This window comes from Oncorhynchus clarkii, chromosome 2 (genome assembly GCF_045791955.1).
Source record: "Oncorhynchus clarkii lewisi isolate Uvic-CL-2024 chromosome 2, UVic_Ocla_1.0, whole genome shotgun sequence".
In the NCBI taxonomy this organism is placed as follows: Eukaryota; Metazoa; Chordata; class Actinopteri; order Salmoniformes; family Salmonidae; genus Oncorhynchus; species Oncorhynchus clarkii.
This window is the reverse complement of record NC_092148.1, coordinates 14023225-14042207: the sequence shown is the minus strand read 5'-3', so window position 1 is coordinate 14042207 and position 18983 is coordinate 14023225. Positions and strand designations below refer to the sequence as shown.

The window sequence follows — 18983 nt, the reverse complement described above, 5'->3', positions numbered from 1 at the left end:
TTTAATATGGAGAATGCTTAGTCAAATTAATATCTGGTCAACTGATTGATTATTGAATATATAACTTTATAAATTACTGCTATTGGCACAGTCACATGGATCAACAATTTAGGTCAAAATGACTAACTACCTTTAGGTCAAATACTAATGCGGCCTTACAATAAAATCACTCAAAATGTAATGACAAGCTTCTGTTTATTATTATACCCACAACATTACTTACATTAGTCCCCAATGTGATAACATTTACAGACCATAGAGCATCAAACATTTGTGTATATTTCCACTTCTAGGGGTTCATAATGGTTCAAAATATGTATTTTACAGTTGAGTGTTGATTTAGTGCTCACAACAATACTAAATTAATCCAACATTTTCCAGCTGTCAAAAGTAAAAAAAACAAATTGCAATCAGCTTCCTCTTACCCCAATATGGATATAAGAAAAGGTGACTACCAAATGGTATAAGGGGCTGATATAAATCTAAGTGGCATAACTGAGTAGCTCACATTTCTCTCTTTAGAGTCTGAATGTGGTCCAGTGGGCAGGTTGTTAGTACAGTAGTCGTTTAGCATTGTTAGCCAGACCGCTCAGTCCCAGATCAGATCAGCGATGTTTCCCAAAGCGGTTGAAGTGTCGATAGAGGAAGCGGATCCTTTTCTCCATGTCGTGTTTGTCCTGTGTCATCATCCTGTTCCCCACAATCTTCTTCCTCGTCAGACACTGCAGCTCGTTGCCACAGAAACCCTTCACACAGACCGGCCAGACGATCAGGTCCTTAGGGTGGGCTTTGAAGTCACCTACAGACAACACGTTGGAGATGTAAAGCCTGTTATAGCAGTGTGTGTGTGTGTGTTTTGGTTAACCCCCAAAAAACATCACTGTACCATTTTGTATCAACTGGCAATATGGTAGAAGCCTTACATTACATTTTTAGGGGGGGGGGGGGAGGGGGGGGGGGGGGGCAAAAGTGACATTTTCAGCATGTGTCCATTTTCATATCTACCTGGTAACCAAGAGTAGATTTTAAGTTAGTCCAGAGGACAGCGTCATGTTGCTGAAATGGTTCGAGTCCCAAGAGACTGGGCAGCACTTTCATAAAGATATTAAAGTTATGCATCAACTCAATGTCTTGACATCAGGTCAAATGAGCTATGATTTGAAACTGATAACTTCCCAGTTACCCAAAATTCCTATGTTGTCATAAACCCCAAATATGCTCCTTTTCTCAGTCCACCTTCTTCAGCTCAGGAATGGCATTCATATGGACTGGACAGCACACACCTGAAACACACATTTTGATCTCATTAGCTGGGCTACATTCAGTACCAATAGACTTCAATTGACAAGAACTATAATACTGACTAATGCTACAGTATAAACAACAATTGTATGACACCTAATGTATCAGTGTCCTGTTTGTAGTACACACATTAAAACTTCTTGTTACGACGTATCAAATTCACAGGGCCCTGGTTGGAAAATTGTGAGCACGCAAAATAGGCCTATCATTATGAAATTTGTATTTTATTTAACGAAGTCAGGTTAAGAGCAAATTCTTATTTACAATGACAGCCTAGTGGGTTAACTGCAGAACAACAGATTTTTACCTTGTCAGCTCGGGATTCCATCTAGCAACCTTTCGGGTACTTGCACAACGCTCTAACAACTAGGCAACCTACCGCAGCTACAAAACATTCCATCTGAATTGCAATGTACCTACCAGTGCTAATCTTACCTACCAGTGCTTCACTGTCTGGTTGTGTGGAGTGGCAAGCCTTCAGCAACCCTCTCAACAGAGACATAGCTTACCTGAAATACACAGAGGTCGTCAATCATTCTGGAAAGGTAAAATAGCTAACGTTAGCTAGCTAACTAAATAAGAAATTACACAGCTACACGATCAACATATTGCTACAGCCTAGTAACATTACCTAGCTACTAGTTTTGTACAATATTTGCAAAAACAAGAGGTAATGTTAGCTAGAATAAAATGCTGTTCCTCTTTGCCTACAAGTTGACCTAGCAAAGCTAGCTCAACAAGCTAGCGTAGCAAACAGGCAATACCGTGTTTCCCCGAAGCGTTGCACGTCTTTATGACCTTGTATTCGTCAATCTAATATAATAATAAAATCAAAGACAATCGAAATTCACGTTTTAAAGCTTCGACATGTATAAAGTCATGCGTGAAAAACGGGCACCTCCATGTTACTACGATTCCCAAGATGCAACGCGCATTTAACGTAGAACTCCTAAACATCCGCATCAACAATTATCTGTTCATAGGGCTCTCTTTTTTTGTAGGTCTACAAACTGAACTACTGTAGTCTACATTTTATCCACTAGGTGGATACATTCACTTCATACATTTTCACCCACCACATACGCATAAACACTATGAAGACACATTCACACGCTGTGTTGTTTCAGTCTTACTATAACAAAAACAGCTGAATGGAATAAGGGGCGTCTGTTTCAAAGAAGCAAGCGCAGCAGAAATTAATTCGGTCTAATTTTCAGTTCTGCTTTGACGTCAGTGTCCTTCAGCGGAAAATAAAAATGAAAAACACGTTTTACAAAAAAATATAACAACATTCCATTGATGGCCCTACACCTATATTGACTTCTGATACTCATGCACGCCCAGATGTTATGAAAATATTGCAGGATGCCGCATGATTTTGGTAAATCTACTGGCCGGGTTTACAAAGCATTTGCACAAGTGCAATGTATAGGAAAGGCCATTTTGGAATGTTTATATAAAGAATGTCTCATGTAATATGGCAGAGGAGATAGCCTATCAATAATAACTTGTGATATGAATTAGTTTTGTGGATAGATAAGAAATTGAATAAAATAAATGCATTTAAAAATCCAAGCCCAAGTATTTAAAAACCAAAACATTCAAACTAAACAGTTTGAGAGAAGAATAGCTGCATTTATTGAGACTTTATAGCCCGGTGTATCATTGTTCCACATAACTGGCTTTTTGGAATTATTCTCTGCACACACAGTGTACTCAGTGGTGTAAAGTACTTAAGTAAAAATACTTAAAGTACTACCTAATTCGTTCTTTTGGGTATCTGTACTTTACTTTACTATTTTTTTTATTTTTGACAACTTTTACTTTTACTCCACTACATTCCTAATGAAAATATTGTAATTTTTACTCCATACATGTCCCCTGACAACCAAAAGTACTCGTTACATTTTGAACGCTTAGCAGGACAGGAATATGGTCAAATTCGTGCACTTATCAAGAGAACACGTGGTCGTCCCTACTGCCTCTGGCGGACTCATTAAACACAAATGCATCTTTTGTAAATAATGTCTGAGTGTTAGAGTGTGCCTCTGGCTATCCATACATTTTAAAACAAGAAAATTGGTCTGTCTGCTTTGCCCCTTTACCCCTTCTGTTCATGTACATATTTCCTCAATTACCTGGACTAACCTGTTCCCCAGCACATTGACTAGGTACCTGTACCCCCTATATATACTGTAGCCTCATTATTGTTATGTTATTGTGTTACTTTAGTTTATTTAGTAAATATTTTCTTAACTCTATTTTTCTTAACTGCATTGAGGGTTAAGGGTTTGTAAGTAAGCATTTCACGGTAAGGTCTGCACCTGTTTTATTTGGTGCATGTGACAAATACATTTTGTTTTGATGAATATAAGGAATCTTAAATTATTTCAACTTTTACGTTTGATACTTAAGTATATTTAAAACCAAATACTTTTATACTTTTACTCAAGTAGTATTTTACTGTCTGACTTTCACTTTTACTTGAGTAACTTGGTTGTCTAGCAACGAGAACAGTTGCATGGGCAGTCAGATTAATATAATAGTTTGTTTAAAACATTTACAAAATTTGAAAAAAGTCAAGGGGTCTGAATACTTTTCTAATGCACTGTAAACAGTGTCCCCCGACCCCCTCCCTGCCTCAGCCTCCAGTATCTATGCTGCAATAATCTATGTGCCGGGGCCTAGGGTCAGTCTTTTATATCTGGTGTAATTATCCTGTCTTATCTGGTGTCCTGTGTGAATTTAAGTGTGCTCCCTCTAATTCTCTCTCTCTCCATCCCCTCCCGGAGGATCTGAGCCCTAGGACCATGCCTTAGGACTACCTGGCCTGATGACTCCTGGCTGTCCCCAGTACACCTGGTCGTGCTGCTGCCAAGACCTGTTCACCGGACATTCTACCTCTCTCTCTACCACACCTGCTATCTCAACCTCTGAATGACCATGCTGGTCATCCATGAAAGTGTTCTTCAAGATATTCAAACTCTGGCCTTATTGGTCATGTACTATCTCCACCCGGCACAGCCAGAAGAGGACTGTCCACCCCTCAGAGCCTGGTTCCTCTCTACCCAGCACAGCCAGAAAAGGACTGTCCACCCCTCAGAGCCTGGTTCCTCTCTACCCGACACAGCCAGAAGAGGACTGTCCACCCCTCAGAGCCTGGTTCCTCTCTACCCAGCACAGCCAGAAGAGGACTGTCCATCCCTCAGAGCATGGTTCCTCTCTAGGTTTCTTCCTAGGTTCCGGCCTTTCTAGGGAGTTTTTCCTAGCCACCATGCTTCTACATCTGCATTGCTTGGGGTTTTAGGCTGGGTTTCTGTATAGCAGTTTGTGACATCTGCTGGTGTAAAAAGGGCTTTATAAATACATTTGATTGATTGGCTAAAGTGTTTACATGACTATTGCCATACTCGGCCTACTGCCATAATCAGTTTAATTTCGAATTATTTGTGTGCATGTAAACATATTCAATGATCAACAAACAATTTGACAGAGCTTGAAGAAGTTTGAAAAGAATAATGGCCAAATGTTGCACAATCCAGGTGTGGAAAGCTCCTAGAGACTTACCCAGAAACACTGACAGCTGTAATCCTGCCAAAGGTGATTCTAACATGTATTGATTCAGGTGGTTACTTATCTAATCAAGATGTACTGTATGAGTGTTTTATTGTTTATATTTATTTTTTATAAATGCTAGAAGTTTCCTTCCACTTTGACATGAGAGTTTAAAAAAAGGACAATAAAATATATTTTAATCCCACATTGTAACACAACAAAATGTGGAAAAAATCAAGGGGTGTGATACTTTCTGAAGGCTCTGTACATTCTTTCAGCAGACAGAATCTAGTTTGTCTCATCACTCATCTGCCTCCTCTCAGCTGCCAGTAAAAGGCTGGCCATGTCAGTCTACTGATATGGCCAGACTGGGTTCAAATGCCTTCTGTTTCATTTTTCTGTATTTATTTGTATGTATGTATGTATGTATGTATGTATATTTTTATTGCTCTAGGGATATAATTATTGTTTGGATTACCTTATTTACTATGATGGGTTTTTTTAAACTCTTTATGCGATGCACACTGCAGAGAACACCGGACAAAGAATTATCAGTGAATTATTGTAATGTTTGTTTATGTGTCAATTAATGGGTTGCCAACTGACAATTTGACACGGAAATCAAATTTCATTAATTAATTTCAATTTCATTCATTGGTGCACTGTCAACTGAAGTGAAGTGATTTGAAATATATCACAGCTCAAACACAAAATGCTAATTAAAATACAAATTCAACATCAAAATGCTATGCACAATTAAGAGTGATTTGAACTTTAATTCCTATAGTTTTTTAACATCAGTGAGCTGGATTGAGATCGAGATTGAGTGATGTGACGTGATGAGAGAGAGGGACAGGAACAAATGAGTTATCCTGTTGAAACATTTCTACTGAAGATATCTAGTTGAAATATTTTCCGACTTCATGTTGATTTGCATACTGTAGGTTTTTTTCATTATCATTGTTATCTATTGTTTCCATGTGAGGGGCATCTGTCTGTTTAAGACTTTCCCTCATCACTGCCTAACTGTATATTTAAATACAGTATGTACATTTAAAGATCAGCAGGAGGAAAGACCACCTCACGAATCTGATTCACAGACCCCGAAAGCCAGCAAGAAAGAGAGAAGGAGGGGGTGGGGGTTGTGGTCCCAATGTACTCACTGAGCCACCAAATGTGGGCCAAAAACACACAGCCTGTGATTTCAACAGGTTTACATGGAAATGTTTTGAGGTTTTGAAGAGAGTAGTGGGGGAGGGGGTTGACAGATGAGATAAAAATATGTATCCAGCACAGAGAGATTCACTACTGTCTGAACCAGGGGAAAATATGGCTGCTACAAGAACACAAATAACTCTTGGGTGTCCACCCACACATTTTTCATCTATCTGCCTGCCCGTCCGTCCGTCCGTCCAACATCTATCTGTCTGTCCGTCTAACATCTGTCTGTCGGTCTGTCTGAAACTATAGAGCAGTATAGTTGGTATGATGGGAACCTGATACTATAAACTCAAATATTGTCCCTAAGCTTCAGAATAGCCCTGTATGACTGAGGCAGAGAGCGAGAAAGAAATGAACGTAAAGGGAGATGGAAATCACTATCATCATCATGTATTCTCCATCAAAACAAAGCCAACCACCATTCAATGACTTGCATTACTGGAACCGGCCCTGTTCTCCCATGTATGCTGGTGAGCTGGTAACTTACAGCAGTGAGAACTGCATGTTGATCAATGTGGAAGGATACAGTGGTTAGATTGTGCACACTTTCGGCAACCCTGTACTTCCTGTAAGTTCCACTGAGTAGAAATACAATAGATACACTAAATGCAGGGTTCAAATGAATGGGTCACTCTGTCAATGGATATATAAATACTGTATTACAGTACTGCATGTTTCTGATGATATGATGTATGTTTTGTGATACAGTGTTTTTTTATACCACTCTGTACCTGTAAGGTAATTAAAGGTAGAAACAGATCAAATTCAACTTTGCAGAACTTGAGCAGAGACGGGGGGGGGGGGGGGGGGGAGAGAGGGGAGAAAGAGAGGGGTAGAGAGGGGAGAGGGAGAGAGAAAGAGAAGGGGGCAGAGGGAGCAAGAGAGAGAGATGGGGAGGAGAAAGAGAATCCGTGGGAGGGAGCATGTAGGATTCCCTGTTTGTGTGGCTGACAGTTTCCATGTTGCGTCAGTGAGACTGACACAAACCGCATCAAAGACCGCCTCGTTGCTCATGTCACATGACCAGGAGAGGGACTACCTGCTTAGACACCTCCCCCTTCCCTCTTCCCACAACTCACACCTACAGGCCTTTATATACCCAGCCCCAATTGACAGAAACACACACAACAGAAGAGAGATCAAAGAGGGACACAGATACTAAGCTAGGTTTGCAACAACAATCTGTTGATCAAAACGTCAGAAGGAAGGAGAAAAGAGAAAAGAAGAGACCATGTGGCAGTTTCTCCTCCTCTTGGGAACATCCCTGTTAGTGACAGGTGAGATCTTACAGATGATCTGTAGTCATTGTTTTTTAAATGAAAATGTGTTGCAATTTAAACTGATTTAAAGAAATGTTATGACATGCTTTGATGTGTACTTACGGATGGAGGATTAGGTATGTGTGTGTATTCATACAGTATGTGTATTTGTTCAGGGGGTCGGTGTCAGTGTCTGTCTGAGTATACTGAGATGTTCGCAGAGGCAGGGTCCCAGGCAGTGTTACCCTGCGTGTGTCGCCCTCCCTCCACCTCTGCAGCCGTCGTCCTCTGGAGCAAGGACCTTGAGGGGTACGACTGCCTTTCTCTCGGTCCATGTCTTTCATGCTCTCCTCCTTATTCATCTCTCTCATCCTCTCTGTCTCTGTCTACCTGTGTGACTCCAATATCCTCAAAGATTCCCCTTTTCATCTTTCTCTATCCTGGTCTTTCTTTCTCTTGATCTCTTAATACATTTTTCTGTATTGAAAGCGTTCTATAGGAGAGCATAGCAATGCATTGCCATTGATCTGTATGTCTGTACAATACAAGTGTCATGTTTCAAACTTAGCATCTCTTCCTCTCTCTCAGGACAGTATGGAGAAAGGGAAAGAGTGGACTGGAGCACTGGGGAATAGGAGCTGCCCAGCGTGTTCGATGCCCCCATTCAGACGTTGGATCTGGTGACTACAGCCTGTACATAAAGGAGGTGAGGCAGGAGGACAGCGGGAATTACACCTGCATGGTGCAGGACGACGAGAAAATCCTCTCTAAGAGGATCCTCCTCAGGGTCATCAAAGGTAAGGAGCTAAAATAGACAGTAACTTATATGAAATACCCTGTGGACAATTAAATGAACTTTCAGTGATATTTACAGTCATTTTAAAGTGATATTTACAGTTATTTTAAAGTGATATTTACATGCTGTAATAACAAGGTATAACTATATTTATCTGCTGTTTATCATACAGTCACACATATCATAAACCTGTGAATATGTTTAACATCTCATTGCTCTTACTTACCCATGTCTTTCTTTCACAGTATCCATCTCCCCACCTGCTCCAGTGGAGGGCAACAAAATGACGATCACTTGCAGTGTCACTCCATGGCCACAGGAGGCGACAGTGAGCTGGATGCTCAACGAGAAGCGAGTTTACCCTGAGAGTGCAGATTATGTCCTTTCAAAGAACCAGGCGAGTGTTTTGGAGAGCAAGGCATCTGCAGGCATGATGGGTAACTGGAGCTGTGTAGTGCATAAAGGGAGGAAACAAGGGAAGGCCACCACGGCCCTGACAGTGAGAGGTGAGGGCTCAGACACGGTGATGTCATGTTTGGAAGGAATAAAACATTCAAATGCAGCTGATGTATTGAAGACGTTTAATATTAAGTTTTCTATGTCTTCCTCCCTTCTCTCCTATCCATCACCTTCCCCCATCTCTTCTCTCGCTCAGGTATCGTTAACCCCTCCAGTGCCAGTGCCAAGGTGTATGCTGAGGTGGGGTCTGCTGTCACCCTCCCCTGTGTGTTCTCCAATGGACTCACCCCATCAGACACAGCCTGGGAGAGACTGGACACCTCTGGCTCTGTTCTCCCACTCCCACCCTCCTTCAACCTGTCCTCCCTGCTATCCCTCCCTCCATGGGACAGGTCTGTGGGTGTGGGGCAAGTGGGGCAGGGCGACGGGGGTAGTTACAGGTGCTCAGGGACAGTGGAGGGGCAACGGGTAGCAAGGGAGATGCAGCTGGTGACTGCCCAAGGTGAGCCAGGCATAGAAAATGGATGATGGTATGATATTGTAGCAGTCTCCTCATTTGAATGCCTAAAGTGAGTTGCCCCGTTCTGCAAAATGGCAAACATTGAAGGTAAATGTTTGAGATGAGATGGGCAAATGGTGCTTTAGAATTAGCAATCACAATGCTAATGATGATCCTGTGTGTTCGCTCTACTCAGTGCTCAGCAACTCACCGTCTACCCAGAAGGCCCCAGTCTCACTGACCTGTCACCTCAGCGATGCCAGCGAGGTCACTGAATACGAGTGGGTACGAGTGACCTATGACCTCAATGGCACCCAATCAGAGAGCTCCGTCCAGAAAGGAAGGGTCCTGGGAATCAACAAAGTGTCAGACAGGAACTCTGGCGAATGGGCTTGTCGATTCCACGGGAAAAAAGGAGTTCTAGGGAGCGTGACATACCACCTACATCTGATGAGTAAGTCCTATCTGCCTACTTTGATTCACTGTCTATTTGCATGGATCTAGGTAGATGCAGACACAATTCAAATGCAACAAATATCACCAATATGTAAAACAATTGTCATAATTAGACACAGGGGCGGAAGGTAGACTAGCAGTTAAGAGCGTTGTGCCAGTAACCGAAAGGTCACCTGTTCGAATCCCCAAGCCGACTAGGTGAAAAATCTGTCGATGTGCCTTTGAGAAAGGCACTCAGCTCTAATTGCTCCTGTAAGTTGCTCTGGATAAGAGCGTCTGCTAAATTACTCAACTGTAAACTAAAATCTATCCTTGTTCTGTCTTGGTTGATCAGGTGGTCTGATGGGAGATAATGAGACAGGTTCTTCCAGTAATGTTGCCATGGTAGCCGGCCTGGGTTTCTTCCTCTTGGTGCTGCTGTTGGTCTTGGTGCAGATGTACAGGAACTATCGGAGGGTACGTTCAACTACAGCTGTGTGTGCTTTCCTTAAATCCACGTTGACATGGAAAATACGTTTTTAAAAGGTTTATGTAATAGTTATTTAATCTCCTCTACAGCGCAAGCTGATCCTGCAGTACCCTGCCCTGGAGACCATTGTTCACACCATTGCTAATGAGAGAGAGGACAGAGAGAGGAACAGAGTGAAAGAAGATGAGATCTCCAAATAGAGGAGACTCTGCAATATGACATTTGAAATCATTTGACATGTCTACGATCAGTTGGGAGATTATGTGGTATTTGTACATATTAATTCAGTGCAGACAATTGTAGCAGTTTCTTTCCTACTTTCACAAAACAAATGTGATTGATCTTTTATTTGAAATGTGACTGATTTTGTATATGTATGCCTTATTTTTCACTACCGGCACCTTAACCACCTATTAGACTTTTGTAATATAATGAATCACTGAGAATACAATTATCTAAACACTTCATTGGTTTAAATATGTCTCTTTATTACAATGTATCAGTATGAATCTCCCCAATGGGTCACAATACCAAATATGCAGTTACTCTTATAAATTAACAACTCAAATGAAGTTCAATGAAACATGTCATTCTATGTATACACATCATTTCAGTTAACTGACACCACATCAAAAAGTACACTTGTATAAGACAGTACAGGCGTCTACAGATGTAGGATCTTAATAATGCTGCAGCTACAGGATTTGAACATGTAGTTCATAGTGCTTGTATAAGACAGTACAGGCGTCTACAGATGTAGGATCTTAATAATGCTGCAGCTACAGGATTTGAACATGTAGTTCATAGTGCTTGTATAAGACAGTACAGGCGTCTACAGATGTAGGATCTTAATAATGCTACAGCTACAGGATTTGAACATGTAGTTCATAATGTTGCTTGAGCTGGCCAAAAGTAGGCTACATGAAAAGTGCAATACTGTTAATATAACAGTGTGTTAGTGTGGGTTTTCAGTACATTTATGTAAATCACAAAGCTCATCTGCATTTCCTGCGATGCAGGAAAAACCTCAGCAACAAAAGAGGGATCAAATGAAGATCCTACATCTGTAGCTCTAACAATATTATGCAGGTTGAAGAAAATGATTCTGATGTTCACTCAGACTCATAATCACAAACTCCAAATCACTCACAAACATTCCATGCAACAAACTGAAATCAAACATTTGGTGTCAATCAGCTCACTCAATCAACATCTTGCTGTGGAAAAGTATCACGTTGTTATATGTCTACTCCGGCACAGTGAAAATCTCAAATGACATATTATTCCCCATGAAGTGCAGATAAAGTCTTGGAGAATGAAGGGCTCCCAGTAGCCTATGCAGAACTACACCTGACTAATCGTCCCGTCCTCATGCGTGCCGATTCGCTGGATGTCTCTCAAGGTCAAAGTTTGGCTGAGCCCCAACGCAGCCACTTCCCACCACTCCTCATCAACACCAACGCCACTGTCCTCTGGGGTCAGCTGATCCAGGACCTCGTCGGCTTCAAAGCACCAGCCTGGCCAATCAACGCTGGTGCCATCAGGGAAGGCGGGGCTAGAAGAGAGAGGGGAAAAAACTTTTACAATGGAGATAAACTTGTTGGATTGCAAATAGCTTAGTCACAAGATTTGTTTCTGCTTTAGTCTACTTCCATGTTGTTCACTGGAATGTTTGGCGTGACATTAACAAAGTAGTTAGCTAAAGTGGACACCAATCTGGTGATCAGGCTAGATTGGTTATGATGACGTGGTTGTCATGGCATGAAACATGGTTACGGGTGGCATGTCATGGTTATGACAGTAAATGCAACTTCCAAGAATAACGATTTGAACATAGTGATCCTACACTACATGGTAATCAGCCCAGTAGGTAGAGTGATAAAATAACCCAGAATAAAACTGTTCCATAGTGGTCATCAGCCACCCACACCTACCTGACTGAGTCATTTCAATAGATGAATCTTCAAACTGATCATGCACACTTTGAAGACGTTCTTTTCTTTTATTTCCAACTGAGGTTTGATGTAAAACTCACCTGCTCTTCTTCTCCTCCTCCTCATCTCCGTCCACCCTCTCCTCTATCCATCCCTGACTGACACTGGGGGCCAGCCGTCTGACCAGCTCCACCTCTTCCCACTCAGTCTCTCTATCCCCTTCACTGGGCGACTGGGGCGTAGTGGTGGAGAAAGACGGAGAAGGAGGAAGAGCCCATGTTCTGAAGGTTGGAGATGTTCCCTTTCCCTCTCTTCTCCCTCCGTCCTTTCTTCTCTCCTTGGCCCGGTTCAAAATGCTCTCCAGAGGGGAGGGGTGCAAGTATGGATCCAACCCAGGAGGGGGAGAGTGGGCTATTCGCGTGTTGGAGGGCTTGGCTGAGATCAGAAGAGAACTATATCCTTCTTGGAGGATGATATCTGGTATGGACACGCTCCGCTGAATCTTCAACTTGGGCCTTTTTGGGGTGTTTTCCTTTTCTTTAGAGATGTCTTTGGGCAGCTCGTGCTCAGAGAAAGCGGGGGGCTCTGGGGAGAACTCTCTCTCTGCAGGCATGTCCCAGAACACCCCTCCGTTCATCTTTAAGGACCCCAGCTTGAGGACCAGGTGAGAGTCAGAGCTCTGTCCGGAGGAACCTGAGTTGTGTTGGTAGGAACCTCTGAGTTTCTGTTTGCAGTCTGAGTCAGAGTTGGAGGAAGAGTTTGTGCGTGGTGCAGACTGGGCCATCCCAGAGCTGTCAGACCCACTTTGTGACATCTGAGGGGTAGCAGTCTGCTCAGTGTTTATTGGTCTTCTCCTGCGTAACCGTGGTGAATTCAACTTCCGAGAAAACCTCCATGATTCCGCTAAAGCCTCCTCCTCTCCTGATTGGGTGAGACACGAGTTCCTCATGGCTTGTTGCTCCACTGACTGGGGGGCAGAATTCCTCCGTGTGGATGTGGCTCGTCCTCCCTGTGAGAGCAATCCTTGGGATTCCATTTGACAAATAGCGATAGAATCTTTTCGATTGTTTTCCCTGCATGGAGAAAGTGGGAAAGTGCTGGATTGGTGTCGTGGGTAGTCTATGTCATAGTCTATGTCAGGATATCTGCCTAGCAACAGGTTGTGTGGTCCGTTGGGTTTGGGTTGAGGTTGGAAGAATGATTGGTTATGAATGTCACTGAGCTTGCGTGGTTGTCCTGGTAACATTGCATCTTTATAGTCCACTGGTTCCTGAGTTTGTTGTTCCGCCTCCGTTGCTATGGACACCAATGTTCCATTCACTGATTGGATGAGGAGTTCCTCAACAGGCTTCACCTCCAAAGAGGAAGTGATCTCTGCTTCTGATTGGTAAGGAGGCTGATCAACTGATTCCTCAATGGTCATCTTGGGCTCTGTAGGGGGTGTGGCTTGTTCCTGAAGCTGTAGGTCTTTCTGTTTGGTCTGCAGTCGTCTGCTGGCCTCTGTCTCTCTCAGGCCCTGCAGTGTTTCCTGTCAATGAATGGAAGAAAGAAAGAGGGATAAGAGGAGAGCATCGATATCACTGTATGTTACACATTATGTACATTGTACATCTAATCATTCATTCATTGATGTAATACTAAAGAGACTAAAATGTAACTACAATAAATCATGTCATTACCACTTTAGTCAGTATTTTCTGTCTGTTTACCTGTGCCTCGTGGATGGTGAAGACCCATGTAGAGCAGCTCTCTGGGCTGGAGGTGGAGAAGGTGTAGACATTCGCCGCACAGCCCAGAACACTCACCTCCACCACCACAAACGAACCTGGGAGATGGAGAGAGGGAGAGATAAAGAGAGAACGGTCATTTAAAACTCTACAACTGGTCTCTGTAGCAAGAGACAGAGCAACGTTTCCTCTTTCCACTTCTAGGATATGTACTGTTGGTCAATGACTGTACTCACAGCCATCTTTGAGTGTGTCACAGCGTGTTCTATCCAGAGCCAGTGGGGGGCGAACTACCTTCAGTCTCTCTGCCTTCTTCTGGACCTTGGTCACCAGCAGCACGTCAGAGAAGAGCAGGGCTGTCACCTCCAGCTTCACCACATAACAGTCGCAACAAGCCCAAAGAAACATGACATCTATATTTTACATGTTAGTCATTTAGCAGATGCTCTTATTCAAAGCAATTTACAGTTAGTGCATTCAGCTTAAGATAGCAAGGTGAGACAACCACATATCACAGTTGTAGTAAATACATTTTTTCTCAAAGTAGTTATCATCAAAGTCCGTGCTAATGAGATAATAATATTAGGAAGAATCCTCTACATGGAAGTCAATGTTTCAATGGAACAGAGTAAGATTCTGTCACTCAACCTACCTTGTGATCCTTCCTTCCTCTGATCTTCAGAGTCTCCTCCAATAGCAGCTTGCGTATGACCCCAGGACCCACCCCTCTGACAGGGCACGTCAAATCAAAACTGCATAACTCTCTGACATGCTGTGGATGACATCAACATTGACTACTCACTGTCTGCGTCACACATTACAGTATCTATATAGTTTTTTAAGGTTGGTGTAGTTTCCTATCCTGTACTCTGTTCCTAGCTTTTTCTTCTCTCTTTCACCTTTTCGATTTCCTCATTCATCCCCTCCATCACATCATATCCCTCTATCTTCTGGGCGGAAAGCGAGAGGGCCTGCTCATCATCCTTAAGCCTCAAGTAGTCATTGATGCTGTGCAGAAAGCCATTTACACAGGCCAACTGGAGGAGAGACAGAGGGGGGAGAGGGAGAGAGAGAGAGAGAGCGAGTGAGAGAGAGAGAAAAACAGAGAGAGGGATAGAGTGTGTGGGACAGAGAGATTTCTTTAATTTGCCTTTTCATCTATTACTAGTACAGGCAATTAGCGATTAGCTAGTAAGAAAATGGCGCTGGAACGCGCAACTTCTTTTTCTAATGAACATGAACAGCCTCAGGCCTGACAAACTGAATTAAAAGTCCTTGATTTAAAAGGACAGCTCTTCACTCACCATGCCCCTGAGTGTGTGCTGAGTGTGGGGAGCCTGGGTGGTCTTGAGGACAGCCTTCAGCAGCAGGGGGTACTTGGTGATCCTCTGGATGGGTTTGGCCTGCATATCTCCCAGACGCATCCGCTCACACTGGGGGTGTGCTTCCACCCACTATGGACACAGAGAAAAACATTATATCTTCTAGTAGAGTCTCTAGACCTTATACCCAAAGTTATGGCCTCGGTAGAACTCATGTAAATACAGTGTTGTTACTGTGTATGAAATATTATTGCTACATGGTACTGGACAAATTCAAAGGCTTGAAAAACTCATAATGGAGATTCTTTGAACAAGCTGTAAAAGTGCTTAGACAGCAAAAAACAGCCCAAAACACGTTCTAATCTTTAAGAAGACAATGTGCAGGCTAGGCTCTCTGAGTCATTAGGTCAGAGCGTTGGTGTAACAAGTGTTTGGCCTTCAGGATATTACTAATAACAGAAGGCCTGGATATGGTGATCATCAAAACCACTAGAACATGATCAATAACAGAAGAAGTTCTGTGGATGCTATGACTCAATTCACTGATGTTCCAGACTGTGTTACCGTAATGAAGGGTAGTTTGGAGAACCATGTGTGTGACGCAGAGTGACTTTGGGTGAGAGTGAAAGGGTGTGCATGCAATATGTAAACAAGAAGGGGGCTTGTGTATGAAGTGGTGTGTGTGTGTGTGTTTGTTTCCGTCTCCCATTCCATGTACCATAATGCTGCTATTGGCAAGGACATTCTCACCTTTACTGTTAAGGAAAGTTCTACCAACAAAATACAACCTAGCTCTCTGGTACCCTGCAAACCATGATCCCTTCTGTGTTTTCCACCCTGAGGTCTGAGGTCTGTATCACATGTTGTTAATGGTTTCTGTTCATACTGAGACATGACCTAGACATGACCGCCTTGTTGACCTGGTGGCTACGGAGGTGAGACAAGTGGAGTCACCAACTGAACACATACACAAACATTCTCTTTGCAGAGGAGCCTGGTTTGATGTTGATGATCATGTGTTTTCTTGTCTGCTGAATAAGCCAGATATTGTTGTTGTGGGGGAGGCCAGAGGGAGGGGCTGATTCTGGAGGTGGGCTGCTCATTGGACTACTACATGGAGCAGTCCTTTTCTGACAAGCTGCTTAAATACCAGCCCCTCATGTCACTCCTGAACAGCCTCATAACAGTGCATGCTTGCTACGGTGATATTGGGTAGTCTCTGCCATGTTCACAGGCTGACAGTAGGTACTGCTCTGTGTCAGCAGTCATGGACAGCCTTTCTGAAGAAGGTGCTATCTGTTTCCCTGTGTCCAGGTATCCTTGTCCTGAGATGTTTATATGAATTATGATTTGTGGATTCAAATAAAGTATAAAAAAGGTGTTTGTGTGTGCGTGTTTAACTCACCATTAAGTAGGTGTGGAAGTGCAGGTTGGTGTCTGTCAGTTTGCTCGTAATGTCCACTGTGCTCTCCTCCTTACAACAGTAGTGCAGATAGGTGGAGAAACGCTCAGGGAACTACAGACAGAGGGTGGGGATGGGATTAGACAAAGATTGCTGTAAACAAACATGTTTTAAACCCATGACCCGTGTTTCCATTCCTTCCTTTCACCCCCGTTTGACCCTCATACTTTCATCCCATATGTGAACCTGATTCTAGATCTGATTGACAGTCAGTACTGTACCTGCAGGCATCCAGCCTCTAACCCCATGGGGTCAAAGGGCTTCCCCGTCCTGCGGACTTCCTGTAACATGGGATACATCACTTCCTGCCAGAAGAGCCGGTGGGCGCTGAGGATGAAGGGAAGGTTGGAGAAGAGGCTCTCAGGTGTCACCTGAAGAAGAGAGGGACAGGAAAAAGAGAGTGATGATACTGCTTTCTTGATTTTAAACCTATAATCTACCCCACACCTCTTGTGGGAGTTGGTCCACACTGAGCTCACCTACACCTACATGTGTTGAAGTTTGTGTTTGTCTAAAGTCAATAAAAAGATATGATAGTTGTAGACCTTTTGTGACAAAAAAAGATGAAGAGGGTAATTGTTTGACAAAGCTGCAGTGTCTAGCTGAAGAACTCTGCAGAACTCACTCCCCCACATTCTCAGATACTTTCCACATTCTCAGCAGGAATTATCTAACATACTGTTATGTAGCTGAATGTTCCATCTGCCCTGGTGTGTTCTGTGTCAGATAGAGCAGATGTTCTCAGTGTGTTAGTATGTCAGCTCAGCAGTATGTACTGTATGTACAGTATGTTGTACTACAGCAGCCGGTTTCAACTAGGCCCAAGGGCCTGCCCTTGAACTGTATACTGGTTTTAAATTCAACCAAAGGTCAAAGTCATTCATGAAAACACACACACACCTGAACCCAGTCAGATCATGCAAGATCCAGCTCAAAAGCACATGCTTAGTTCATTGCAACACATCTATTTGAGTGGTCAGCCGGGAAACACAGATAGGCCCAAAGACCAGAGAGTGAGTTCTAGAGAAAATGTCCCCTACAGAAAACCCTGTGAATGAGAACCCAGCTCATATAGACTGACCTCTAAGAGGAATCCATGCTGGTGCAGGTGGGTAAGAGCTGCCATCACCAACTGAGAAACATAATGACACAAACAAACACGGACATTGAAAAATGACATTGCAATAAAAGATGCTATACAGATAACAGTAACTATTATCATATTTCTATTATGAATAGTCACTCGTTGTTATGGACACATCACTGAAAGACACTGATACGTTTTCAGTAATGAGAGTAATGAGAGTAATGAGAGCAGGGTGTCTGTCTGTCTGTCTTACATCAGTGACAACAGTGAGCTTGTTGATGTAGGTGAGCTCAGTGTGGACCAACTCCCACAGCGCCTCCTGTTGGTGCCTCTGGGTCTTACACATCATCTGATCAGAGAGAGGGAGGGAGAGGGAAAGGAAGGAAGGGGGATGGAAGTGGGGAGGAAGGGGAGGGTGGAAGAAAGAGAGAGAGCGAGGGAGGGTGGGAGAAAGAGATATGTTGTAAAAGGTAGGGAGAGAGAGAGATATGTTGTAAAAGGTAGGGAGAGATCATTCATATTAACTAGATAATATGCCCATCATGACTTGCATTGGTCAGAAGGTAAATCTGGTTACCGAGTGATTGTGTACTATATCAGTCCAGTTGTTCTCCAGTGTGGCTCCTGTCCCCTCCTCCCCCCAGCTCCAGTTCAGACATACTGGTACTGGGAACGCCTCCAGAGTCCGCTTCAGAGCATCCAACTGCCCTGCGCCCTGACAGAGAGAAAGAGAGAGGGGGAGAGATAATATGTATATTATATATATTATATACACACACATATATACATATATTCCATCTAACTCGTATCATCAAAACGAGTTAGAAATGGGCCCATAGCAGATATGCTTGAGTGAACAATTGTAGTGTGCATTTGCGGAACTCTTATTTTCAGCAAGTATGTGGACAGTGGCACTGGCTGTGCATGTCTGTGCATGTGCATGTCAAGGTGTATTCATGTGTGTAGAGGACGAGTTAAGTGCGTGGGAGGAAAGTACCTCAGGCATGGGGCTCTTTTCAGTCGCTCCCTGGCTGAACAGGACCTGTCTCAGTGCTGCTCGGGGTTTGAAACTTCCAGACGCTCCCTTACTCACCATTGTATAGTCCGCCACCACTTTCTGCTTCAGCTTCCTCTGAAAATGATGGAGAATATAATGTAAATATACAGTTTGTGTCTGCTGTGGTATCCTAAATATTAGGAAGTCCACATAGCCTTCTGGTTGGCTGGGTGAAGTTTCTACCATTTGGCTTCAGGACGTAGATTAAGTGTCTTGGGGGCCTGAAGTTTAGGATTGATTTCGAACTGATCTTGCATCTACAAATGGAAGCTGAAGTTCATAGCCCTCACATGGTATCCCACAGTATTGAATCTGCGTTTGTCTGCTGACACCCTGTGGTTGGTAGCTGTCTCTGCAGCCAGACTTAGTCCATCTGTC

General features: G+C 43.2%; 2 protein-coding genes and 1 long non-coding RNA gene across 3 annotated transcripts; 1 reads left to right on the top strand and 2 right to left on the bottom strand.

The window, feature by feature from the left end:
- Window positions 1-178: 178 nt before the first annotated feature.
- LOC139422123 (uncharacterized) lies at window positions 179-2284 on the bottom strand. The gene is made up of 4 exons (XR_011635710.1): window positions 2067-2284; window positions 1742-1811; window positions 1006-1283; window positions 179-799 (listed from the first exon to the last, which is right to left on the bottom strand). It is a non-coding gene; the product is annotated as an uncharacterized lncRNA (long non-coding RNA).
- Window positions 2285-7198: 4914 nt separating this feature from the next.
- Window positions 7199-10481, top strand: LOC139379668 (lymphocyte activation gene 3 protein-like). Its single transcript, XM_071122488.1, has 8 exons — window positions 7199-7355; window positions 7514-7646; window positions 7926-8134; window positions 8379-8639; window positions 8789-9094; window positions 9288-9545; window positions 9882-10003; window positions 10106-10481. Exons 1-8 carry the CDS (start codon window positions 7310-7312, stop codon window positions 10214-10216), a joined length of 1446 nt encoding a protein of 481 aa, XP_070978589.1. The 5' UTR covers window positions 7199-7309; the 3' UTR covers window positions 10217-10481.
- Window positions 10482-10487: 6 nt separating this feature from the next.
- LOC139379658 (pleckstrin homology domain-containing family G member 6-like) lies at window positions 10488-18673 on the bottom strand. Its single transcript, XM_071122482.1, has 13 exons — window positions 18546-18673; window positions 18126-18263; window positions 17802-17897; window positions 17543-17593; window positions 16683-16832; window positions 16405-16515; window positions 14982-15131; window positions 14577-14714; window positions 14330-14449; window positions 13914-14046; window positions 13660-13775; window positions 12052-13478; window positions 10488-11571 (listed from the first exon to the last, which is right to left on the bottom strand). Exons 1-13 carry the CDS (start codon window positions 18642-18644, stop codon window positions 11361-11363), a joined length of 2940 nt encoding a protein of 979 aa, XP_070978583.1. The 5' UTR covers window positions 18645-18673; the 3' UTR covers window positions 10488-11360.
- Window positions 18674-18983: the final 310 nt, after the last annotated feature.

Excerpts from the sequence above, each read along its gene's own strand:
- LOC139379668 (XM_071122488.1), top strand. The coding sequence starts at position 7,310 with ATGTGGCAGTTTCTCCTCCTCTTGGGAACATCCCTGTTAGTGACAG. Across the intron at positions 8,135-8,378 it reads CCTCCTCAGGGTCATCAAAG|TATCCATCTCCCCACCTGCT; the intron begins GTAAGGAGCTAA and ends TTTCTTTCACAG. Across the intron at positions 10,004-10,105 it reads TGTACAGGAACTATCGGAGG|CGCAAGCTGATCCTGCAGTA; the intron begins GTACGTTCAACT and ends TCTCCTCTACAG.
- LOC139379658 (XM_071122482.1), bottom strand. The coding sequence starts at position 18,644 with ATGGTGAGTAAGGGAGCGTCTGGAAGTTTCAAACCCCGAGCAGCACTG. Across the intron at positions 15,132-16,404 it reads ACTTCCACACCTACTTAATG|TGGGTGGAAGCACACCCCCA; the intron begins GTGAGTTAAACA and ends CTGTGTCCATAG. Across the intron at positions 14,715-14,981 it reads AGCACACACTCAGGGGCATG|TTGGCCTGTGTAAATGGCTT; the intron begins GTGAGTGAAGAG and ends TCTCTCCTCCAG.